The sequence below is a fragment of the Balaenoptera physalus genome (assembly GCF_965194825.1).
Source record: "Balaenoptera physalus genome assembly, chromosome: 3".
NCBI classification, from domain to species: domain Eukaryota; kingdom Metazoa; phylum Chordata; class Mammalia; order Artiodactyla; family Balaenopteridae; genus Balaenoptera; species Balaenoptera physalus.
The window spans coordinates 43,061,920-43,088,967 of record NC_138890.1 but is presented as its reverse complement, the minus strand read 5'-3'; the positions used below and the strand labels follow the sequence as shown (position 1 = coordinate 43,088,967).

General features: G+C 40.8%; 1 protein-coding gene across 7 annotated transcripts in view; it reads right to left on the bottom strand.

The window, feature by feature from the left end:
* Positions 1-27,048, bottom strand: part of EBF1 (EBF transcription factor 1) — a 393,420-nt gene that overhangs the window by 131,558 nt on the left and 234,814 nt on the right. For all 7 annotated transcript variants that reach the window (XM_082453917.1, XM_082453918.1, XM_082453919.1 and 4 more), the window contains exon 7: positions 10,913-10,994. In XM_082453917.1, coding sequence (XP_082310043.1) covers positions 10,913-10,994 — 82 coding nt within the window. The remainder of the gene's footprint in view (positions 1-10,912; positions 10,995-27,048) is intronic.

The window sequence follows — 27,048 nt, the reverse complement described above, 5'->3', positions numbered from 1 at the left end:
AAAGTTTTGTAAAATATTACTATAAGGGTAGACTGAGTAAAGGATACACAGGATCCCTCTGCATAATTTTGAACAACTGCATGTGAATCTACAATTATATCCATAAAAAAAATTCAACTAAATAAAAGGCATCGGCAACCAGAAGGTCCTTCTGTAGGTAAATGGATAAACAAACTGGTAATCCATAGAATGGAGGATGATGCAGCAAAAAAAAGGAAATGAGCTTATACTACCCAAAGCAATCTACACACTCAATGCAATCCCTATCAAATTACCAATGGCATTTTGCACAGAACTAGAGCAAAAAATTTTACAATTTGTATGGAAACACAAAAGACCCCGAATAGCCAAAGCAACTTTGAGAAAGAAAAATGGAGCTGGAGGAATCAGGCTCCCTGACTTCAGACTATACTACAAAGCTACAGTAGTCAAGACAGTATGGTACTGGCACATAAACAGAAATATAGATCAATGCAACAGGATAGAAAGCCCAGAGATAAACCCACACACATATGGTCACCTTATCTTTGACAAAGGAGGCAAGAATATACAATGGAGAAAAGACAGCCTCTTCAATAAGTGGTGCTGGGAAAACTGGACAGCTACATGTAAAAGAATGAAATTAGAACACTTCCTAAAACCATACACAAAAATAAACTCAAAATGGATTAGAGACCTAAATGTAAGGCCAAACACTATAAAACTCTTAGAGGAAAACATAGGCAGAACACTCTATGACATAAATCACAGCAACATCCTTTTTTGACCCACCTCCTAGAGAAATGGAAATAAAAACAAAAATAAACAAATGGGACCTAATGAAACTTCAAAGCTTATGAACAGCAAAGGAAACCATAAACAAGACCAAAAGACAATTTATGGAATGGGAGAAAATATTTGCAAATGAAGCAACTGACAAAGGATTAATCTCCAAAATATATAAGCAGCTCATGCAGCTCAATATCAAAAAAACAAACAACCCAATCCAAAAATGGGTATTAGACCTAAATAGACACTTCTCCAAAGAAGACATACAGATTGCCGACAAACACATGAAAAGATGCTCAACATTACTAATCATTAGAGAAATGCAAATCAAAACTACAATGAGGTATCACCTCACACCACTCAGAATGGCCATCATCAAAATTCTAGAAACAATAAATGCTGGAGACGGTGTGGAGAAAAGGGAACCCTTTTGCACTGTTGGTGGAAATGTAAATTGATACAGCCACTATGGAGAACAGTATTCAGATTCCTTAAAAAACTGAAAATAGAATTACCATATGACCCAGCAAATCCACTACTGGGCATATACCCTGAGAAAACCATAATTCAAAAAGATACATGTACCACAGTGTTCATCGCAGCACTATTTACAGTAGCCAGGATGTGGAAGCAACCTAAATGTCCGTCAACAGATGAATGGATAAAGAAGATATGGCACATATATATATAATGGAATATTACTCAGTCATAAAAAGGAACAAACTTGAGTTATTTGTAGTGAGGTGGATGGACCTAGAGTCTGTCATACAGAGTGAAGTAAGTCAGAAAGAGGAAAACAAATACCGTATATTAATGCATACATGTGGAATCTAGAAAAATGGTACTTATGGACCCAGTGGCAGGTCAGGAATAAAGATGCAGACATAGAGAATGGACTTGAGGACACGGGGTAGGAAGGGGAGGCGGGGACATAGTAAGAGTGTAGCACTGACATAAACATACTACCAAATGTAAAATAGATAGCTAGTGGGAAGCAGCCACACAGCACAGGGAGATCAGCTTGGTATTTTGTGATGACATAGAGGGGTGGGATAGGGAGGGAGGGAGGGAGGGAGGCTCAAGAGGGAGGGGATATGGGGATATGTGTATACATATAGCTGATTCACTTTGTTGTACAGCAGAAACTAACACAACATTGTAAATCAATTATACTCCAATAAAAATGTATAAAAAATAATAAAATTTTAAAAAAAGGAATGAGCTATCAAGGAACAAAAAGACATGAAGGAACCTTAAATGCAAATTGCTAAATGAAAATAGCCAACCTGTAAAGACTATACACTGTATGATTCCAACCATATGACATTTTGGAAAAGGGAAAACTATGGAGATAGTAAAAAGATCAGTGGTTGCCTGGAGTTTGGGAAGAGGGAGGGAGGGATGAATAGGTAGAGCACAGAGGATTTGGGGGGTGGGTGGGGAATGAAACCATTCTATATGATACTGTAATGGTAGATACATAACATCATGAGTTTGTATAAACCCAAAGAATGTACATCATAGTGAGTCCTAGTGTAAACTATGGATGTTAATTAACAATTAACAATATTGTGTATCAACATTGACACATCAATTGTAATACATGTATCACACTAATGCAAGGTGTTAATAATAAGGGAAACTGGGGAGGGGGTATTAAGGGAGTATTTGTGAACTCTCTGTACTTTCCCCTCATTTTTCTGTAAACCTAAAACTGCTCTACAAAATAAAGTCTACTGATCAAAATTCTACCCTCTACTTCACACAGCCCACATTCTACATCCAACCTGTCTACTGAACTACTCTTTATAGTCTCCTCCAACAAGTCACAAGGGACCCAAGAGATCAGCCAATCTAGTGGCTTCCAACGACAAGTTTTCAAATGTTGTACTGGGGACAACATTTCAGAGACGGCATCCTAAACTCATCCATAGTAAGGATGGATACCAAAACATTCAGTAACCTTCCTTTATTGATATGGGATTATAACAGTTCTATGTGGAAACACGGTTATCTCATGCACATGAGAAGCTCTAAATTGGCAGTTTCACATGGCTTTGACTAATTTTAAAATAGAGATTGTGATTCTTACTCAATAAATGCAATTACATTGAAAAATATGTCACCACAAGACGTTTGTAGGATAAAAATCACAAAAGGAGTCCTTAGTAGTTATGATACTGCAAATTTGTCCAATGCCTCCTTTTACAGCTTGGAAAACTGAGGTCCAAGAGACTTAAAAACATCCTCAAGGCCATAGGACAAATTAAGAGCAGGGGCAAACCTGAAGGGAAACTTCAGACTCCAGGTCCACTTCTCTCCCCCACAACAGCTTCTGGCCTCTCAAGACAAGCTCCTGGCTTAGGCCCTCTCTCCCCTGCCTCTGGTCTCTTCCAGTACACTTCGCTGCGTCTATCTGGCTGACCACACTTTAGGTATTATTTACATAAAAAAGGTCTGCTGCAGTTGGGTCTTCATTAACTCTGTCCTTTAAAATATCCTTGACTGATATGAAACGAGATATTCTCTGAAACCAGCCTGATTGTTAGTTTCTATCTGGTTGAAAGAGCCCAAATAACTCATTAAAAATTATGGAGGACGCATGAACCTACAGGATGTAACAGAGTGGAACTGCAGGAGTGAGGGAGCGAGTAGCTGAATTAAATCCGCCCTTTAAGGCTCAAGGCAAAAATCGCTCTTCTTTTAACAGTAAGACAAGAACAGACACTTCTAAATCCTCAGATTCTTGTGCTAGACTAATTTGGACTATTGGAAACTAGACTCAGCTTCTGTCTCCTGAACTGTGACACACTGTAGACGTAAAAAGCTCATCATTGATCTGAACCTAGTTTCTCTCTCTGTGGATCAGGATACTTTTGATGACTCTTGATGGTGTCATTGGCATTTAACTGGTGCTCTCCATTTATGTGTTCCCATTGGCCATTTTAAGTAGCAGTAAGCCCAAACATACAGAACTGCCATGCGTGCTCTCTGCCGATGGGACCATGGCACACAGGTATGGAAACTGGGAGAAAGAAAGTAGCATATTAGTCATCAGCTCAGTTTCCAGGGTCAGACAGTGCTGAGTTTGAACCCCGACTCCATCATTTACTAGTCTGTAACCTTAGGTAAGTCATTTAATCATAGGAATAAGTGCCAGGCATTATTCTATGTACTGGAGAAGCAGCAATGAACAAGACAAAGTATTCGCCCATCAAGAGCTTAGTTCCCATTGGGAATCAAAAAGCGTTTTCAGACAATAAATAAATAAACAATGAAAGCAAATTTTGGAATGTGAAAAGTTCCAAGAAGAAAATAAAATGAGGAGAGGGAGCTGACGCCTAGGTGGGAGCTACTTTTGAGTGGATGATTAGGAAGGCCTCTCTAAGGAGGTGACATGTTAGCTGAAATCTGAGTAATAAGAAGTATCCAGCCATTCAATGATATGGTGGAAGAATTTCCAGGGGGATGGAATAGCAAGTGTAAAAATCCTGAGGCAGGAATGAGTTTAGTATATTTGGGGAAGAGAAATGATGGAAGAGAAAGGCAGCCAATGTACCCGTTTGGAGGAAAGTAAACAAGGGGAAAAGGGTAGAAAAATAAATAAAATTATACATGTAAAACACTTAGTACAGGGTCTCACACATAATAAGAGCTCTATAAGTTACAACCTAAAAAGTGGAAGAATATAAGAATATCTTCTGTTGGTAAGTCTCAGTAAGTATAGACATCCTCAGAACCAATATCCATTGGCAACACTGATCAAACCAAACACTTTTACATCTATTGTTTAATGTATTTTACATTTTTTTCAATAGCAACTGTACTTAATGTAGGAATTTATTTCCTCCTAGTGAAGAGCTACCACTCATCAAATCCTGTTCATAAGGATTCCTTTTCAGTGATGCATATTTTCTGCCAAGGCCCAGCATAAGGCTCATGCCAAGATACATATTTGCCCAGTAAGCTGTAATGGTTTAATACATCAGGTTGAAAATCCACCATTTGTATTTACCACGTTATGTGAATTAATCCTGTATTCTGAAACTATCATTAGAGCTGCTTTCAGTATAATTAATCAGCATGGTGCATCTTGAAATTATTCTGTAGGAAGGGAGTGATGGCAGCTCGGGCCCCTAGCATTCTGTTGGTAAAGAATTTAATTGCAAGATGTGCTGTTTGTCAAAACAATATAAGACAGGGGGTGGGGGAGAGTGGGAGAGAAATAAAAGGGATAAGAATATTTCCTTCTTTATTTAAGCGCCTTTAAAAGCAGACCGAAACTGCAGGGGTTGGGCATATATTTTAAGAATCCTCTAATCATACACTGCAGGCTTCTGAATAAGTAACGAGGATTCCCCAAAATTTATAGAATTCACCCAAAAAAGGGGGGCAGAGAGTTGCCTTTTAATGTCATTTACCATGTCATCATTTTTGAAAGACCAGACATTTTTGGTGGGAATTTGGGAAGAATAACCTAGTCGTTTCTCCTATTTCCTACCCCCTCACTCCAAATGACTCGTAAGTGAAAGAAGATTGTTCATCTCCTCAGATAAACGTGAGATAAACATGAATTGGGACCTTGCTGTTCTCTCTGCTCAGAAAATTCTTTTGGCTCTCCTCAGGATGAGTGATTCTTATCCATTACCTCTGAGCTTAAAAGTCCCCTCCTCAGAAGTTTTCCCTGGGCACCTGCTTTAAAGTAGGTTCCCATCCCTGATCCCACACTGGTATTCTCTCTCATAATATCCTGTTTCACTTCCTTTATAGCAATAATTAAAAATTTTAATGATGTGTAATTATTTGTACACAGCATAGCAGCTGATGGTAATCATTCCTTATATATCCATTTTCTCTTCTTCTTGGGTGGTACAACTAGACACTCTCAGGTTTCTCTGTGGTTACACATGGCCGTGTGACAGACTTCTAGCCAGTAGAATGTGGGCAGATTTGACGAGGATCACTTCGAAGACCAGGGTTTAAGAAGTCCACGTACCCCCTGCATGCACTCTTTACCCTTCAACTGGATGGATGGAGACAACGAGATTCTAGGGAATGGTGGAGACACAGGTCCCCAAACTACTTCATGTATAAGATCTGCTCACCAACCAGGAATACCTGCCTTGTACCATTATGTTAGCAAGAAATAACCTTCTCTTGTACACGAGCCATTATATATTCTTTGGTCTATTTTTTACAGCAGCTAGTGTTAACCTAACTAATAGACCCTGACTAGAATATAAGTTTCATTAGGGCAAACACTCGGTCTTTTTTGTTCATCATGGTACACTCACCACCTCCCATGTCAATAAATACTACTGAGGGCAGGCATGCAGGCAGGAACAAAGATATCTTACATTTATGTTCACATGTAGCTACAGAGCTAACATTTATACACAGAGAGAGATTTACATCCTATGGAAAACTTTGTTAAAGAGATAAGATGAACCTGGAAATTTACTTCCCAGTGTTCAGGTATTATGGTATCTACTGTGATGACAGCTTGTACCCAATTCTTGTTCCTCCCCTCAACACCCCACTCTGCCAGCCCCAACAAGGAAAGCTATTGATAAGGATTTAAATCTTAACCTTGAATTGTCTAGCTCCTGTCACTTAAAAACCAGACCTGTGACATGGCTTTAACACAGTCCTTTGACATTAGCGTGTTTTTAGTGTCAAGATGAAGAAATGGGCTCATTTAGTCACAGTGAAATTCTCCCTGTCATGAGCTGTCTTCATTCACGGCTTTCCCTCCTTCTCTCTTCCTCCCCATGTCCCCACACCCGCCAGAACTGAATGAAGCCTGTATCCACTGTTGTATTTAAGCAAGTTTGTTACCCTAACCACAGCCTGGGGATTTCAAAAGAAAACATCCATTATAAAAAAAAAAAAAAAAGAAAAAAGATTGTACCAGATTCTCTACAAGGTTTATTCCATACTGCCTTAAAGTATGAACACAGCCGAGCTCTACAGAAAGTGATTAATTTCTTGAAAACGCTAAGGTCACACTAATTGACATGACCTGTGTAATTAAGCAGTCTCTGTTTACACACCAGAAGCTCAGTCGCTGTGAGTCTGAGTTTGCTTGACAGAATGTCTTTACATGTCAAGAGATCAACAACCTTTCTTATGTCCTCCTCAGTCACCTACACAGGCCCGTGATTGCTGTTCAGAGGAGACACGCTCTGGCATGGCTGCATGAAGATCAGGCTGGCCTGGTGAGCATACAAAACGGGGTGAGAGAAAAAGCGGCACCCACGACAGGTGGGGGGAGCCCACTGAATAGGCAGAAGAGTGCCTTCTCACTCAGATGTCTCCAGGCTTCGGGTTTTCAGTATAACGGGGAAAAGTCACATCGAGATGAAAAGAGTAGAAAGGAGTTTTCTCCTGCCAAAATGACACTCTCTCACTCCCCCCAGCCCCTGCCCAGGGCAACAGTGACATCAAAATATTTGAAACCAGCTTCCCAATTAGCGTACTGTGAGAAAAATGATGGCAATCAATGCCTATTCATAGGAAAAGTTCCACCAATGTTTCTAGGACACACCTCTGTCAGCCAGGGTAGCTGCAGGGAAGACTAATCCTCCCCCTCTTGGTTTAGTCCTAACAGTTGGGAACTTCAGTGTGATTTCCGAACAGAATTCTCTGAGCTGTCAGGGGCCACTGGACTCAGGCTTCATTTGGTGAGGGGTCTTTCTTGCCCTGGAGAACTGGCTAAAACCTCCATCGATTAGGTGAAGTGCAGGCAGTTTTCTGAGCAATAGCTTCTTTCTCTAAAGTTCATATGAATAAACACTGACCAACACTGTGGCTCTGATCAGAAACAGTGCTCAAGTTCTTCCCCTTCCACACAACTCCACGCACTGCTTGATGAGCTTTGCTGGCATCCCAGTGTCCTTCATGCAGACGGTATCCTTAGGTTCTATTCACAGCAAATACCCCTTTTGAAAATGCTCCTCAGCTTTCCCAGGATTCTAACACATATTCACGGGTAGCCACTGGGGCTCTCAGATGTCGAGAAACCTCTTTACTGCTTCACTAAGTATTGCCTACAGGCTCTGGACAAGTTATTTACTGTCCCATGACACTAGAGAACATCTGAGTCAGACTGACTGGGTTGAATCACTGCTTCACTACTTAGTAGATGGGTGACTTTGGGCAAATTGCTTAACTTCTCTAGACTTCAGTTTCCTCATCTGTAAAATGGGAATAATCCCTATTTGCACATTCCTAAACCCTATTTGCATATATTGTGAAGATAAATATGATAACTCATGTAAAATACTTAGCACAATACCTCTCACATAGTGAGTACCCAATAAATGTTAGCTTCATCATCATCATTACGGACAATGTCCATGGTCATACATCAAGGTACACACATGGACACATATAGTTATACATATGTCTACGGAACACCCTGAATGCAGACACAAATGTAAACAGTCATCTCTCCAGCACTTAAGGCAGTTAGGAATGAACCCAGGAAGGGAACGCAGGAAGAGAAGCCAGCTTGCGGTGGAGGCTTACGCACAAAAAAAACGAGGCTGACAATGGAGTTTAGGGCTCATTGAGTTTAAGTTGCTGGATATTTCCAGGGAGAGTCAGAGGTCATCAGGTATAGGACTAAACCAGTGATTCACAACCAGGGGCAATTCTGCACTCCCACCCCCACAAGGGGACATTTGTCAATGTCTGGAGACATTGTGGTCTGTCATGACTGCAGTGGGGGGATGGTCTCTCTACTGGTATCTAGTGGGTAGAGGCCAGTGACATCTACTAAACATCCTATGATAAACAGGACAAATCCACCCCCACCTCCAAACAAAGGATTATTCAGTCTAAAATGTCATTTGTGCCCAGGCTGAGAAACCTGATACTGAACTAATGACCCAGCTTTAGTTTATAGCAAATATTCTCTCCAAAAGCTTACATTTATATTTGATCATGTGTAAATTAGTTATGCTTACAAAATACTGTCTTTTGTGAAATCAGCAGAATCATCATTTTTACTCCATTTTACAGTTGAGGAAATTGAGGTTTTGCAGAAATCTAACTCATGCCTCCTTGACTCAATAGCCCTTATGCTAAACAAAGAATAACTATTTTGTCTGTAAAAATAAAGCTTTCTAGATACTCTCAAAAATAATAGACTGAGTTGGTTCTCATCTCATCCAAGAGCTACATTCCTATACTTCAAAGCTTTCAGACATTTCACTGGCAGGTCCTGTGAGGAAAAACACACAAGGCCCCAGAAGTCTTACACACATACTCTTTTAGATTCCTGGTGTCACCAAAGTCCATCTCTAACTCTTCTGCCCTGAGAAGCACAGCAAAGTTGATCCCAGTATTCATAAGGCATCACACATGTCTACTAGACACGTTTATTACACATCAATTGGTTCGTGCCTGGATATGCCTTGTTCTTAATCCAAGTTTGGTCAAAGGAGATCTATGGCCCATTTCAAGGCCAAGGTAAGTGACAACACAGTTTATACTGAAACCTAACCTCATGTTCCAAGACACTTAGCAACACATACTTAATAGCATCACACGTTTCACCAGCAAAGCTGACTCCAACTCAATGCAAAATGTCCTGGGTGGGAATGAAAGCACCCAAGTCTACCCACTTAGTCAGAAGCTCCCCAGGAGAAACATTTTCCAGGACACTAGGAATCTAGGGATTCTCCCCATTTATCTGTCAGGACAAAAGGTGGCAAGGCCAAATGATTTCCAGAACTGCTTCAGAATCTCAGGAGAGAATGTCTTCTTTCTAATGAATTTGTTCTTTCATGAGACTACTGAGTCTCACCTATTAAAAATAATCATCTTGTGGGAGGGAGGGAGACGCAAGAGGGAAGAGATATGGGGATATATGTATATATATAACTGATTCACTTTGTTATAAAGCAGAAGCTAACACACCATTGTAAAGCAGTTATACTCCAATAAAGATGTTAAAAATAATAATAATAAAAATTAAAATAAAAATAATCATCTTGGAGACTAAGAGATCTTGACATCCAAAACTCAGTGCCCAGAATCATCCCTTCCCTTTCTCCCATCAGAGAATATGCAGCTAAAATTTGTCAAGATCCTCTCAGAGATCATATATTTCAATCTACACTTAAAGTGGACTAACTATACCTAAGAACATACCTTAAACACCATGCTATTTTTCACTGACAGACCCCATGGGCATCCATAGATGAATCATTACTCTGGTGGAGAAACTAACATTGACCATGCAAATAAGTTAGTCATAAAATTAGACGGAGAGCAACACAAGGGTCTAGAACCTTGCTACTCAAAGTGTGGTCCATGGCTTTGCCATCGCTTGGGAGCTTGTTAGAAAGGTAGAATTTCAGGCACATCTCAGACCTCAATTAGCATTTTAACAAGATCCCCAGAGGATTCTCAGCACTTTAGGGCTTGAGAAGCATGTATCTAGAACTTAGCAACCCTTCCTAAAACCCAACCACCATGTCTGTGTCTTGGAAGTTAACACATGTATTTTCACATCTTTTTTCCTTTAGTAAATGTATAATTATATGAAGTTGACATACCACTCATGCTTCAAATGGTGGCAGATATGACTGATGCTTGAAAACATTTACATGTTGCTGTACAAGGACATTTCTGAAACAGACTGAGTGTCACCCATACCGCCCTAGATATGCCCTGCTTCTTCAGGGGTCCATTTTTAATAGATAATTACTGACAACAATTTCCAAGATTGGAAAAGGAAAACAGAGAGAAAGGAAGGAGGAAGGTGACATCATTCCAAAACAGCACAAAGCTCCTATTTACCAGTTTTCTACCTGTAGAACTTTCGGCAAAGGATGCATCATTTTGTATGTACTTCACTTAACCTGCAGTGGTTTAAGCTTATGAGTCCATTTGGGAAGCCAAACTAGGCTCAAAGGGTACCATTGCTTCAACCAGTGAACGCAGGTGGCTCAGTCCTAATTCTTCTTTAATAAAAACAACAACTTCTAGAGTACAGAGACCTGGGGACCCAAAGTCTCACCTGCTCTGCACCTCTGGGAAAACAATGATACTGTTTCTTCTCCACCTAAGACTTTTTACCCTCTCCCGATACTCATATCATTATTGAGGTATAAGAAAGACAAGACAGACCCACCTGGAATCTCCGCATGTCACGTGGGTTTCCCGCATTCTTTAGGCAATTTTGGTTACACTTGAGGAAAAATTTCAAGAAGAACCTGTGAAGAAACAAATTATCACGGTTAGCATTTCAGTCCTGACACAGAAGGGAAAAAAGTAGTAAGTCACTTCTGGGTCATGCATTCTATTCTCTGCACGTTTCCTGAAATATTCAGAATGATGTTAGAGCCAGTATTCTGTTTAAAGCTTTAGCCTTTGTTTTGCATCCAAGCTGGACCTTCTTCATGAAGAGAATGCTCTCCGTGCTGCCAACAGATGTCACAAAAGAATTAAGCCCCCAAGGAAGTATGTTCACTCATAAAGAGGGTAAGTCTTCCCCATAATTTAAGGCAGGGTCCAATTGGAGATAATTGCCTGAGAATTACTTATAGTCCCCAACAACAACATGTAATTTAAGCCCCGTAAATTCACAGATGATGAACCGGCAAGATACACGCTAGATGAATGTAAGGAGATGGTAAACACTTTTTATCTTAGCATCTCCAAATAAAATATTCTAATTAGGAGTACTTATGAGAAGTAGGTAAGATTCACATACTGACTGAAGTCCTTTGGCTTCTTGAACATATCCCATATGTTTTCCTTACATGCATGCTATAGACAAAAGCTATTTGTGATGGAAGGAGGAACGTCCTGCCTCACTGCCACCTTGATCTCTGAATTGATTCTAGAGTGAGATCTATGGGTTTTACTGGCTAGGGTGACCAAAGGTCCAAATTTGCCAAGAATAATTCTAGTTTACACCAGTTGTATTAGTGTAAGTATGAACAGTACCCACTTTAACTTTCAAAAGTGTCCTGGTCTGGGTGATAACTTAGATGAGTTATTTCTATATTTCTCAGCTGGCAGTTGTTAAAGTTCATCACAGAAAGGCAGCAAGGATCAAAAGTGTCCAGTTAGGGCATTCTTGTTGGCCACCTACAATTAAACCTCTCCACCTGCCTATGTTTGGGGAAAGAAGCATTTTAAAAGCTGCCAAAAGTTCTTCATTCCTTTTCACTTTTAGTGCTGTGAATTTCAGGCCCAAATATTTTCCCAAAATGTTACACTGCATTAAAATGTTGATTAGTTAAATTCCCATAGGAATTTTCTTGTCTTCACCTTTTCTCCACTTCAAGTCTACACTGGAGTAAAATCCCTATTTCAATACACATAATTTGTGAAGAACTATCACTCCAGGATGCCTCAGTCCGGTCTTAGCTCTGAGTACAAAGCCTATCAACCAAATAACACCTCTGTAATGACAGCATAGCACAAAGATGCACCAAATTCAGCCAATTTCTGAAAACCAAACTGAGAAATATCCCAGCAGAATCTCTCTCCTCCCTGGTCTCTTAGAATATGCCAAGAGGGAAGTATGGCGTGGGAATAACTCTTTGAAGAGAGACAATGACTTTGTCAACCCAAAAATAACATTTTAAAATGTAAACATCTTCCTGAAATGGCTCTTTCAACATCATGCAACACTCAACTGCCCATCAGTAAAAGCTGGCTTCTGAACAATCCTTCATCCCTACTTCCAGGTTCTCTTCACAGAGGCCAAAGTTTATCAACATTTTGAACAAGACAAATGACTCATGGAACACTGCTGAAACCCAGCTGTGTAAAATGAAATCCAGCTCAAAGGCAACACTGTCATTCCCTAGCCCAACTGGCCAGTGCTGACTCCTGACTTCAGTAGTAGTCTGGGCGAAAGGAAAGGGGTTTGAGAGAGTGGTCACAATCCTAGGTGCCTTTGCACTGTCCCTTTCCTCTGAGCTCTCAGAGGCAAATGCTGGGTAGTCCTAGTGATCACACATTGCTGTCAGACTCTGTTTAATGTGGTGGAGGTCGGGACCGTGAGTCTGCCATCTTGCTGGGGTTCAAGCCTACATCCAAAGACACCTGAAATGTGAAAACTGGCTGCTTCTTCCAAGCATAGCTGGTTGGAAGGGAATATTTAAAAGCCACCCAAACCCCAGGACAGGGCTGATTATCACTAAGTTGACAGTAAGAGTCAGCTTGGTATGATAGAAAAGCCACAACCCTTAGAAATACCCAGAATGGGATTCCCATCCAAACTCTGACAGGTACTGCTGTGTGACCTTGATAAATAGCTGAACTTCTCTGCACCACACTTTCCTTATCTATAAATTGGGTATAATACCAGTCCCTACCATATAAGGCAAGTGTGAAAATTAACTGCAATGATGCATAGTGTCTGGAACACAGTAAGCATGGTGATGGTGGCAGTAATAATAATCATGTCTTTCATGTATTAGGTGCTTACTTCGTGCTCAGAACGCTAAGAATTTCAAATGCATTTTCCCAACTCAAGCCTCCTAAATAAACTCCAGTATTAATCCCATTTTATTGATGAGGAAACTGAGGTTCGGAGAAGTTAAATAAGTTGCCCAAAGGTTATTAAATGTGAATCAACTCAAATTTGCACAGAGCCTGTGCTTTTAACAATTATGCTATAGTAGTTTTAATAATAATAGAAGTAGTGCAATATTGATATTAATAGTAATTGTACCATTGACAGCAACTGTACTAATAATGGCAATTGCACAAATAAGTGTAATCATAAGACTAATTATTAGTACGATTATTTCCACTCCGTCAACATGAATATTGTGGAGGGAGACGTCGCTGCCTTTCTCCATCCAGTGGGCACCCGGCTCCCATTCCCGGTTCCCCAGGGTTGATAATATTTGCTGCCTGTGTGTGTTTAAGCCATTTGAGCCCAGACTCGACAGCCAGATTCAGGTTGTGTTAGAAGGAGCTGTCAGCACACCCTCTGACATCTTCAAGTCAGACAACTGCTAGCCCCCATGAGGGGGTCCATCTGGTGCCAAAATGGCTTTTGAAAGACCAGCAAACAGGACGCTAGCTCTGCCAGAGAGAAACAGAATCAAGGGAGCAGGGGATCTTCTGTCTCAGCGATGAGCCGGGGCGAGGCGCCTGTCACCAGCCCATCGTTAGCACAAAAGCTATGCCGGGCACACACCAGATCCCCAGTACCCTAAGCAGCCCTGTCACTTGGCACGCTGGCAGAATCTCCTGCCCGCCCTCTCAACAGCAGACCACTAGCTGAAATTGAAGGCTTGACCATCTGTCATGGGGAAGAGATGGCATCAACTGGTGCCTGGGGCCTCGCACAAGCCCTTATGTGGCAAAGACACTCTGAAGGGCCAGTTCTTTCGGAGAAAGCCAGCCCTACCCCAGGGGGAGCATCAGGAACTCTTTCAAAGTTTTCCCCCAAGTAGATGCCAAATGTCTGACCCTTTCGGATCACACTTCCTTAAAGGAACTGAGAGGAGTTAGAAGCAGGAGTTAAAAATATCCCCACCGAGACACGAAGTTAGACATGGTACACAAACTCGGGGGATGATTTATCAGGCTGTTTTTAAGGCATTTGTAAACCTGGGGGACACGTGCACTTCTGCTGGCCTATGGAGAAGATCTCAGATTCCGAGGGGGTGCTTTGAACAAAGCGGAGGTTAGTGTAACTCAAGACCTCACTTTTGTCTAACAAATTACCACATTTTGAGTGTCGGGTGTGTTTGATAACGTTGTCGGGGGAAAGAGTGTGCAGCCTTACCCCAACCGTGGGAAACTGACCTAAGGCAGGACAAAGGCCCTATTGACCCTTTAGCGTTCCAAAGAGTTCTATAAACTACAGGAAACAGCCCAACCAGGACCAAACTCCAGGATTTTTTTTTTTTTGGTAGGGGGGAGGAGTGGCGAGAAACCTGACACCTTTCTGTTAACTTTCGATACGAATAATATCTTGTGTTCATGCAGTGTTATATTATCCAAAGCACTTATATACCCAGAATCTCACTAAATACTCACAAAAGTCCTACAAATTAGGCAGGCCAGGAATGATCAACCCATCTGAATGGTAAAAAAACTAAGACTCAACAAAATTAAGATATTTATCTACAGTCAAAACTAAACTAATACCCTATATTAGCCCAAAGGACTCATCATGGTATGAATTTTCTCCGTGATTTACAGGACTTTATAAGTGACCTAAACCAACACTGAGTCTATCTTCCTCGTCGTGCATATGGGAAAATTGAGCCATCAGAAGACACGACAATACTCACACAGTTATAATTATTCTGAGAGATAAAACTATAATCCACATGTCCTGACTTCTAGTTGCATGATTTTTCCAATACAGTGTTAGCTTTTCAAAAGTCAGCCCAATAAAAGCTCAACACCGGAGCTACTGCACTACTTAGTCTACTACCTCAATTAGGAAAGTGACAGTCATAAAACCAAAAGTGACATCCTATTGAAAGTTGTGTTTAAGTTCACCAATGAGGCTAATGTAGGACATTACCCATCGTTGAACATTAACTGAACCGACCACACACATTTGTAGAACATAATTGTTTATTCAGTGATTTCCTTGTGTCACATTTTACCAACCAATAGATATTCAGTATTAGGAGTAGCTTTCATGTGACAAGCACAGCGCTGGATACCAAAGGTACCACTAGGCTCCCCCAAAAGGAAAGTTGATGAAATTAGCCAACAGGATATGACCCATCCATACGAGGACGTAAAATAACAAAAAATTATCTCTGTATACCCAGCACATGGCACAAGACTCAGAACCAATGGGTTTTCAGTAAATATTTGTACAACTAAACAGAATCCAGGACCTCCTAAGGGTAGAAATGGGAACATTCTAAAATGAAGACAGCAGTAGAGTATACTGGACAGGAGCCTGGGTTAAAGATAAGACAAGCCTGGGTAAATTTCTACAATTCCCTGAACCTCAGTGGCCTCAATAAAACATGGGAATAACAGTACCTCCCTCTTAGCAACATGGTGTGGCTTTCATCGGAATTCTAGCTTTACTCTTTAATTAACTGTGTGACTTTAGAAAAGTTACTTATCCTCTCTGTGCCTCAATTTTCTCATCTGTAAAATGGGGACAATAAAAGAAACTACTTCAGAGGGTTATTGAGAATTAAATGAGTAATATATGTGGAGTGTTTAAATAGTACCTGGCATAGAAGAAGAGATAATTATTTTCATTATCATTTGTCCCTGGCCACTGCTCACTGCCTAACACTCAGAGATATTGAGATTTTTCAGGTACAGAAAGTATTCTTCTCTCTTTGAATGTTAAGGTTAAGAAAAGAAGCCAAGATCTATGTATCTGACGAGAACTATAGGTTTCATTGAGTGACCTTCAAAAAGAAATAAAAAAGAAACCAAAGAGAGATAATAATGACTACAGCAGCTCTACCCAAAGGCCAAGACATAAAGGAGAGAGGTAGTAGCTTAAATCACAGAGGACTCCAGCTAGTCACAACTGAAGGGCATACACAGTAAAACCGTCCATTAGGCAACAGCTTATACATCATTAATTATTATGCAAAGTGTTGCAATAGATCTGGGCTGAGCAGGTTGAGTTTTCACCCCCCCCACCCCAATTCTGAAAAATCATGTCTGGATGTTTTCAGCCGCTCTCATAATGTCCAGGCTGGAAAGGAACAGCATCAAGGCACACCTAAACTAAGACATAAAAGCCCCATTTGCAGTCTTAAGCCTCTCTGAAAGTTCCTCTGACTTATGCCCACAGATGGTTATGTGGCAGACGATCCTTCTCAAAGATATTCAAGACACGGAGACTCACTCTGGCCCAGTGAAGGAAACAGCTGTGTGGAAACAACTGTGGGGTCCCTTCTGTGTGAAATTCAAGCTGTTCCCACACACACTCGCTGGAGGGTAGAGAGAGAAATGCCTCATGATTCAAAGGGCCTCTTTGGAGGAGTTCCTGTCATAGACTGAGCCATCCTCCTTGCTTTGACGACGAAGCGCAGAACTGCCTGCTCCAGGACCAGATCTACTGCCCAGATGTAACCAAGGAAGACTTTCCAGGAGTACAAGGATTCTCTCAAATTAAAAATATTTAACCAGAAAGCACCTATCCCTATCCAGACCGCCCGAGATGCCAGAGACTGTTTCAGAAATGCCATCACTACTCCATGGGAGCCCTCCATGAAGAGGTAAACATGAGTCCATGGCCACTGCCATGAAAAATAGATCTCCCTTCAAAACAGGGGACGAAAACAGCTAGAAAGAGAAAACTTTATTTTCAATGTCAACACTTTTGGGTTCCTAGTCCACAGGAAAAGTTGTAGAGTACAGTTCATGCATGTGAAAATATGATACCCCTAAGTCTGCCAAAATCCTAGGGATGCCACCAGGGCAGACTGAGGAGGCTGAACCTCTGCGAGGGCAAAGGTTTCTCACCGCCTGGCTGACCACCTCTCCTTTCCTGATATTCAAGTACGCTGCTGAGAGAGGACCTGCCTTGACTCAAACCCCCCCCCCCCCAGTTCTGTCTGAGAGATGAGGAAGGCAGGAAGGGGAGAACGAGGGTCACAGAGAGGCTTCTACACAGATGAGGCACATTCTCTCCTCCCTCCCCACAGTGGGAGGTGGAATGATACCAAGCTGTGGCTCTATCTTGGGGATCCCAGAGGGAGAGCACGTGCTGCCCCTATTCTTGGCCACTGACTTCAAGGAGTTTACCTTTTCCCGTGGCCAAGGTCCCTCGGATCTTAGACATTTCTGCAAAGTGTTCTCAGCCTGAAGGGACGAACATGATCAACTTGAAAAGCATCCCTGACCTCAGAGCTCAAGCTGGGCCGTAATGGAAGGACATAATTAGCGGCGAGGATTTACCAAAAAGAAAGAAAAAGGTGTTTGGGATAGCATAGCAGCAGAATAAAGAATTTAAAAATAGTTTTCAGTAAAAGGACCCACAACAAACAGATCTCCTGGTGCTAAAAGTCAAATCTGAAAGGTGGGAAAAAGCACCAGGAAAGTGAGAGGGGAGGACAAAATAACCAGTGGCCAATGGGGAAAGAATAAATCACAATTCTTTAGAAATGACACGGAGAAGGGAAGCCAGAGCAAGGGTGCTGTAGCTTACACCAACTGTTACAAGGTTAGACTGGAAATTAAATGAGAAAGCATCACACATCCAAAGAACTGTAGAACTTGATGTGGCAGAGCAGGCGTTCATCTTCAGGGATACTCTTTTATGAAGATTACTCAAATGCCAAGTGTTTCTTGCTTAAATGTATTAAGGTACAAACCCTGGCCCTGGGCAGACATTTTGAGTCACCCTAGTAGTTTTATTTGCAGCAGGAATGAGGCAGATAACAAAACCAAGTATTGTCCACTGACGGAGGAATGCATAAAGAAGATATGGTACATATATACAATGGAATATTACTCAGCCATAAAAAAGAACAAAATAATGTCATTTGCAGTGACATGGATGGACCTAAAGATTGTCATACTGAGTCAAGTAAGTCAGACAGAGAAAGACAAATATATAATATCGCTTATATGTGGAATCTAAAACAATGGTACAAATGAACTTATTTACAAAACAGAAATAGAGTCACAGATGTAGAAAACAAACTTATGGTTACCAAGGGAGGAAGGGGGGAGGGATAAATTGGGAGATTGGGATTGACATATACACACTACTATATATAAAATAGAGAACTAATAAGGACCTACTGTATAGCACAGGGAACTCTACTCAATATTCTGTAAATGACCTATATGGGAAAAGAATCGAAAAAAGAGTGGATAGATGTATATGTATAACTGATTCACTTTGCTGTACAGCAGAAACTAACACAACATTATCAATCAACTATACCAATAAAAATTAATTAAAAAACAAAACAAAACAAAAAACAAACCCAAGTGTTTGTCCTTCTTGGGGCTGGGCATAGACTGAGAATGTATTTGTCTTAAACTGTTTCCATTACAAGGATCATGATCTGCAGTGAATCACATGGCACAGAGGTCCTGCAGACCCAGGGATAGGATCTGAGACAGGAATTTCTGGTCACTGGTGCAAATCCTTCCCCAGGCTGGAAAAGATGCAAGTGCAGTGGCAACTTTGTTTCAATAACAATGACCCATCCCACAAAGCCTGGCCTAAAAGGTGAAGTGGGAGGAGCCTCAACACCTCAACTTAGCAGGTACTACAGCAGACACATGAGTATACCATGTACAAGACACTGTTCTGAGTGCTTTACATGTATTAATCCATTTACTCTTCACAACAACCCTATGAAGTACTATCTCAATTCTCATTTTATAGATAACACTACTGAGGGGTTATGAGATTTGCCCAAGGTTTCCTATCAAGTAAGTGGTAGAGCTGGGATTTGAATGTAGGCAGTTTGGCTCCAAAACCCACATCCATGAAACTATGTTCCTTTGTATGTTATATATATGATAGATATTATGGGACTACGGATCATTGACCATATCTAGCTATTCTCTTATCAGCATCATCAAATTCATTCAAGATTACAGCTGAAGTCACCATACAAATTTCTGGTATTGCCACCAGAATATTCCCAATTATAAATGTTAATGTGTTTCAGTTTTGCTTATGCACACCCTCGCCTATTTCAAATGCATTTTAACCACAATTAATGACCAGTGGGTCTGGTAACAGAGTCAAACCAAGTTCAGAGAATGATGGCCAAAGCAAAATCAGTGTAACCTGGGTCTCTTGGGAGGAGTCAGTGAATATCACCTTAAGGATTTAGTTATACTATCTGTGGTTACCAGTTCCACAAGTCACTATCTTTGAATGTCTTTCTTGCAGACAGAAAGCCACAGGTTGAAAATAAAAGGCTTTTAGTACCCCTCTGTTTAATACCTATGTGTACAAAATTTTAAAGCAGACTCATTTAGAATCTGATGTTACAATTTCACTTTTCCTCCTAAGGACTCTAAGAGTTTCGATATTAATTTCCCCTGTGGAGGTGACCGACACCAGAGAAAGATCAAGAAGTTCAAATCCACAGTAACTGAAACATGAGGGCTTTTTTGAAAACCCAAGTCACTACTGTTTTACAAGACTTTATGAACTATAAATGTTCAGTGTCATTCATTTACTCAATCAATAAATATTCCCAGAGAGCCTAACATGTACCAGTTCTTCTCCCTTAATACTAACTGTACTAAGATCACACTGACTTTGGTTCAAGTTTTTCTCCAAAAGAAAAAAAAAAAACTTTTATTTTTTAAGGAAACCACTTAAAAATAGAATTTCCAGGGGGAAAAAGTGGACGCTGCAGGTGATAGGGTTTGTGAGTAATTACCAAGAAAGGTTGAATACTCATAAAGTATTAATCTGTTGTGAGTGTTCCGGCCATGGCTGGATCAGGGGATCGGTCAAAGTCCCTAATAATGTCAAGATTTTACCTTTCCAGGCACATTGGTCCCCTACTCTTTACCTTCTTGCATTCTTCGCTTCAGTCACGTCGAGATACACCCTGCGCCCTGAACATGAAGTTTCCTTCCTGCCTTCCCCAAAGGCTGGATTCCTGGATCTGAAATGCCTTCCCCAACCCCACACCATCTCACCCTCCCATAATCCTACTTATCTTCCAGGTGCAGTTTAAATGCACTGAGCCCAAGAACCTCAGCTAGAATTAATCATTCCCTCCTCCACTCTGCTACAGCTCTGGTCACACTCCGTCTTCACATTCTGTACTCCAGTCACTTGAGTAATCATCTGCCCCCTCCACAGCACTGCAGACACCTTTACAGTGCCTCTGTCTTCCCCACAGCACCAGGTACAGCTGTATTTGGAAAACAGTAAGTAAATATCCGACTTGATTGATCGTTAGTATTAATGGCAGTTAACTTTGAATTACAGCACAAAGATGACGTCTTTCTTTTTTCCACTTTTTTCTCTGTTTTCTGAATTTCTTCTGAATAGGCATTACTCTAAGAAAAGACAAACAACTTAATTTTTGTAAAAATGGAAGTGAATATCATTCAGAATAGAACCTAGGGAATGCTGCCCCCATTTTGCAATGGATAAATTAGGAACTAAAAATGATGAGTGTCTTTGCCAAAGTCTTTATGCTCTAAGATATGCCAGTTGACTCAAATGAGAACACCTAAGAGCTATCCATCTCCTACTCTGTAAAATGTAGATCATTTATTAGTTTCTCATATGCATAATTCATAAAAGAATATCAACTGGGCAGATTCCACACCATTGGTATCCTGAATTTCCTCCTTTAAAATTCCTCAACATCAAAGTTTAAAATATTTTATTTAAGTTAAACTTGCCATTGGTCTTAAGGCATTTAAGCATAACCCAAAGGGACAAAATGTCATGTAACTAATAGTATGAAATGGATCACCTCTCTTCAAAATTCTACATACCCTCCTGATGACTTCATTGAAACCCAGTGGTTAAAGCTCTTGGTGATTTGCTATCTCTTGGTTCAGCCTATTTCTTTAAGTTATCCATTAAATTATTCAGTCCCTCCTTCATTAAGTATTAACTAAGCACCTACTACCTGCCAAGCTCAAGCTCAGAAGACAACTTCACCCCTGCCCTTATAGAAGCTCATCAAAGTGCAGGCCACCTATGTCAGAATTATCTGGTAATCTTGCCCTGGTGGGAGTTGGCTAGGGGGTAAGATACTCAGATAATTCGGATGTACACTGAATGTTGAGCCTTGATATCTAATTTATTTTTTAAAGTCAAAAGTCATGTCAATACCATGTGACAAATGCAAAGTTATACAGCAGAAATAGTGAACTGCACAGAAGGGATGGACATCTAATCATGTGTCATTGAAACCAGGTATAAAAACTTATGTCAAATCACCTCTGAGTAAAAAGAAAAATTAAATTCATTCACCCACCCCACCTCCTGTCCAATATAAGCCACAGAGAAAGAAAGGAGTTCCTAGTTGCCAGGGAAAGGTGATACTTGACAAATTTTTGCTTCAAGGAAAAGAAATAAGCTCATTTTTCTACCAAACAGGAAAGAAAAGATAAAGGCATCAGCTGAAGAAGCTGTTCCCCAAGAGAGAAGCAAGAAGTCTTGCTAGGATGAAAATTATTTCTAAGCCTATTTAAACCTCAACATCCCTTTTTTAAAAATCTCACTCCCCCTGTCTGTTCACTTTTCTGGATACATCCTTCCTCATCCCAATCTCAGCATCATTCTGTGTTGCCTCCCATCCTCCAGGCTCACACACCATTGGGGATAATGAATTTAATTTGAGCAATGGCTTTCATTGAAAAAAATCACTGCATTCCAACATGCCACACAAGTGAAGTTCAGACAAAAACAAGTGACTCCTTAATTTGGATTTAAAGCTCAGGATCAGTCTCCAAATAAAAATGACCAGTGGGCATCATGCCCACAGAGCACTGACAATAATCTCATGAGCTCCAAATTATTCCAGTTTATATTATGGGCGATCCAATAAGTCTGTGTGTTCTAGTTCATAAAAATATAAGAAGAAATTTATCATTTTAAAATCATAATGCAAAATAGAGTCTGACATGTTATTAAGCACTATTTCTCATGATATCATAAGGATTCTGATGGAATATGAAACTAAAGCAATATTGTAGATGAACAATGACATAATTGAGACTTTTTGAGGGTGCTTTGCAGCTCACAGGTCACACTCCCTTGCCCTCCCCTCCCAACAAGTCACTCTTAAACAGCTTCAGTTTAAACCAGAAACACTGGAAACAAAACTCCAAAGAAGCTTTTATCACAAAAATTGGTTGATCATTTAGTAAAATGGGACAAGAACTTAGAAATTATCTAGTCCATATATTCTTAATCTAGAGTCAATGGATGGTCTACATATGGCTCTTGAATACCTGAACATTGTACCCAAAGTTTTATCCATACTTTTTTTCTGTAGAATGGGTCCAGATTGCAGAAGGAATCAGTGAGTTGATTGCACAGAATCCATTTTCCCCTATTTTTGATAACAGTCCTCCATGCTTCTTTTGAAAAACTTCCTTGTTCTCACCCAAGAGTCCTTGTATTTCATCAGTATGAAGTCATTCCACACCTGGGCCACAGCGGTGCCTGTAATCCAGGCCTGACCAGTCATGGCATCACTCCCCCAACTCTATGACTGCTTTAGAGATGAGTTTGTAATCCAAGTCAAGCCAATCAGGCCCAATCCAAGCTAGCTGGAGGACTTTTGCCTGAGTGGCTCAAAACAGAGATGGGCTCCATTCTTCTTAGAGTTGAACCTGGAAAAATGTGAGGCTGTGTGGCTGGAAAATTCTATTCTTCGAGATGAAACCATAATAGAATAAAATCCACTAGTATCCCACCTAATAGAGATCACAGGACAAGGAAACTCTGCTAGGTGGGGAGGAGAGAATGTAGAGGAGTTCACATCATCCGATGCCCTCCAGGAAAGGAGGAGGAAAGTGGAGATGGAGATGTTGACAGAATGATGAAGCTGAGAAGGTAGCAAAAGGAAGGATCCCCCAAAAAAGTATACGTGAAAGAGAGAGAATATTCTACTCTATTGAGCCCTGGTAACTTTCAGGCTGTACAATCTCAATATGCTATGGCCCCCTCTCAACTCTCTGTCCAGATAGATAGATAGATAGATAGATAGACAGATAGACAGATAGATAAATCTCTCCAGGCAGGTAACAACAATGAGTGAACTAGGCTACATGTAACACCTCAGACAGTACCAAGAACTGTAGTAACTGAAGAGAGGATGTCTGGTCCACGTGGGGCAGCCTCACTCTTCTCCAGCTAACTGACTCCACGGGGGAACTTGGGGGCAGCGTTGCCAGAGCTTCCCATTTCGAGAGAAGCTGGAAATACATACTAAGTGTGAAGTCTGCCAATCTTCCAGACAATATAAGGGCCAGATATAACAGATCTGGGAGTGGAGTCCCAGTTTGCATCTCTTGCTCTAAAGTGTAATAACCAAATTAGCAGCAAGTCATTTGTCTGTGAGGCTAGGGCAGGGCTTCTTTGGGCCCATTTTTTAATTTAAAAAAGTAATTTAAAAAAAAGGAGCCCTGGGCTTCCCTGGTGGTGCAGTGGTTGAGAATCTGCCTGCTAATGCAGGGGACACGGGTTCGAGCCCTGGTCTGGGAGGATCCCACATGCCGCGGAGCGACTAGGCCTGTGAGCCACAACTACTGAGCCTGCGCGTCTGGAGCCTGTGCTCCGCAGCGGGAGAGGCCGCGATAGTGAGAGGCCCGCGCACCGCGATGAAGAGTGGCCCCCGCTTGCCGCAACTAGAGAAAGCCCTCGCACAGAAATGAAGACCCAACACAGCCATAAATAAATTAATTAATTTAATTAAATAAATATTAAAAAAAAAAGGAGCCCTGTGGTTCCACTAAATGGGACTCTCTCATAATAAAAAAAAAGTAGTTTTTGCGTTTGAGGTAACGGCATGTTTTGTTTTGTTATTTTTGAGAATCCTTGTCACCTGAAATCCAGATGTACTCAAGCTTGATTTTCTCCCAGACTTTTGGCAGCTGACATGTTGGGTGATGGGAAAAGTTAGGAAAAACATCTGCACCCAGAAGCACATTTACCAGTATGAGGCTGCCCATGGACATGAATACAGACACAGGGAAAACCGTCCACGCCCACCTGTTCAGAGCTGAATTTCCTAGGGCACTTAATTCAATCAGAAGCAGTAAGTTTTATTAGCATTTTACAACCAATTAACCATGCAGGAAACAAAACACCTGACTCGGTGCCTTCCTCCTGGCTTCTGAAGAGTCTGTGGCCTGGAAAGTCAGCAATTTGGAACAATGTCTATGGAAGAAGATATTACCAACCCGGTACAAGCAAGTTTTCTCCCTTCTTACATTTAATGGGAGGACACATGAGTCTGGGCGGCCTCACTAGCATGGGAATCACTCGTGATTTCACCTAGATCCCCCATTTCACTCAGCAGGTGCCAGGCACTGGGCATTTACAGGGATCATTCCAATGAATCCTGACACTCCCAGACAGTTTGGTCCTATTAATGGCCCCATTTCACAGGTGAATATACTGAGGCCAGAGAGGTTGGTAAAAGAGCACAACATCTCATCCAGGCTGTAAATAGCAGAACCAGGACCTGAGGCCAGGTTATAGTTCATAACAGAGAGCAAGACTATAGTGTAGGGCTCACTGCCTACACTTGGACCAAGTTAAAAGTGAAACTATATGATAAGAGTGGGCTTCTGTTATTTCCAGGGATAAATCTCCTTAGATGAAAAACAGGTATTCAAACTTGTCCTAAGGTCTACTAGCAGTAATTCTTTGCTAAATCAATAATAAAAAATAATGGTATACTTTTTAAACTATGCTTCACTTGAAAAATCATCTCTTTTCTAACTTTTCTTGAATTGCTCTTCAAAAAAAACTCTTGAAAGATGTGTTAGGGGATGGGTAGAGTTGCCCCCATTTGATGGATTAGTCTACTGAGGCTCAAAGAGGTCAAGTGGTATGGCCAAAGTCACTCAGTTGCTTAGTGGCAGCCTCTATTTCGACTCCAGCCTTGGGGTCTTCCTTTTACTTCCACAAACATGCCAAGCTCTTCCTCACTCTGGGCCCTGGAATGACCTGGCCCAGTTCTTTCTCATCCTTTAGATCTCCCTTAGACATCGCCTCCCCAGGGATGACTTTCCTGCATCCTACCTCTGTGGTTCCCTTCAGTCCCCATCACTGTCTTTTTTACCCAGAGCCTAGGATAGGGCTTGACATCGTGCACTAAAATATTTGGGAAATGAATGAACAAGTAATGAATGAATAAATGCCTGGGGGAATTCCCAATTTTCTGATTCTCCTAATTTTTAATAGGGATAGATTGGGAGTTTGGGACTGACATGTACACACTACTATATTTAAAGCAGATAACCAACAAGGACCTACTGTACAGCACGGGAACTCTACTCAATATTCTGTAATAACCTAAATGGGAAAAGAATTTGAAAAAGAGAAAATAATTTGAAAAAGAATAGATATATGTATATGTATAACTGAATCACTTTGCTGTATGTCCGAAACTAACAAAACATTGTTAATCAACTATACTCCAATACAAAGTAAAAATGAAAAAAAATAATAGTGACTAAACAAAAGGATTTTCTCCCCATCACTTCCAGTTAGAACCCTTTGGAGGGTGACAGACGAAAATGAATCCTGCCCCAGAGATATTTAAGGGTCATCTGCTGAAAGGAGACCATGATGTGACCCCCCCACCCCACCCCCAAATGCACACACTTGATCTTAAATGTCTTTCCCAGTTGACTCAAGGCTAGCTTCTTAATTCTGGTGGGAAGACCCACACCACATGGTGGAGATAAGAAAAATGGTGATAAATGAATAGTTTTCCTTACTAATGAAAAGCACAGCATCCTCAGAGTTAAGCAGAGAAGTTGTGGGTGGGTGCTAAAGGCTAAAGTTGAGGTCCCTAATTCTCCCTGAGTTTTCATCTCCTTCTGGGGTGTTCCTGAGATGGCTACCATGTGTAACAAAGAGGCCCCTAACTGAAACCTGACAATTCCCCAACCCCAACTCAGGCTAGGAGCTGTGGAGGGCAGTGGGTCTGCTTGAACCCCGTATGTGTTCTCTCCCAACCAAACAGTCCACTTCCAGAACTTTTCTCTGAACCCATAGAGAGTTTTGAGTTTTCTTTTTTTAAAAAAAAGATGGCTCTTTCCTTACAAAGATAGTGATGATGATAAGTTGTTCTCAAAGGGAACAGTCTGGGAAGATATGGGATTTCATGTATTCTTCCTTGAATTACAGGATCAAGTGTGCATGCACTCTCTACTGCGATGATTCTTAACCATGCCTCAGAATACCAATTTCTTTCGGATCATGGTTGATTTTTTTTTTAAGGGAAAGAGTGCTCCAAAGTAGCCTAATTGAATATTTTACCAAATGTTGGGTTTTAGAAAAATAGTAGTGAGTAAAAGCATAGCTGATACTTATTGAGTACTTACTATGTGCCAGATACTGTGCTTAGTACATACTTTATTTATTTTTAAATTTGATTGAAGTATAGGTGAATTTACAACGTGTTAATTTCTGCTGTACAGCAAAGTGATTCAGTTATACATATATATATATATATATATATATATATATATATATATATATATATATATATATTCTTTTCATGCTCTTTTCCAATATGGCTTATCACAGGATATTGAATATAGTTGCCTGTGCTATACAAGAGGACCTTATTGTTTATCCATCCTATATATAATAGTTGGCAT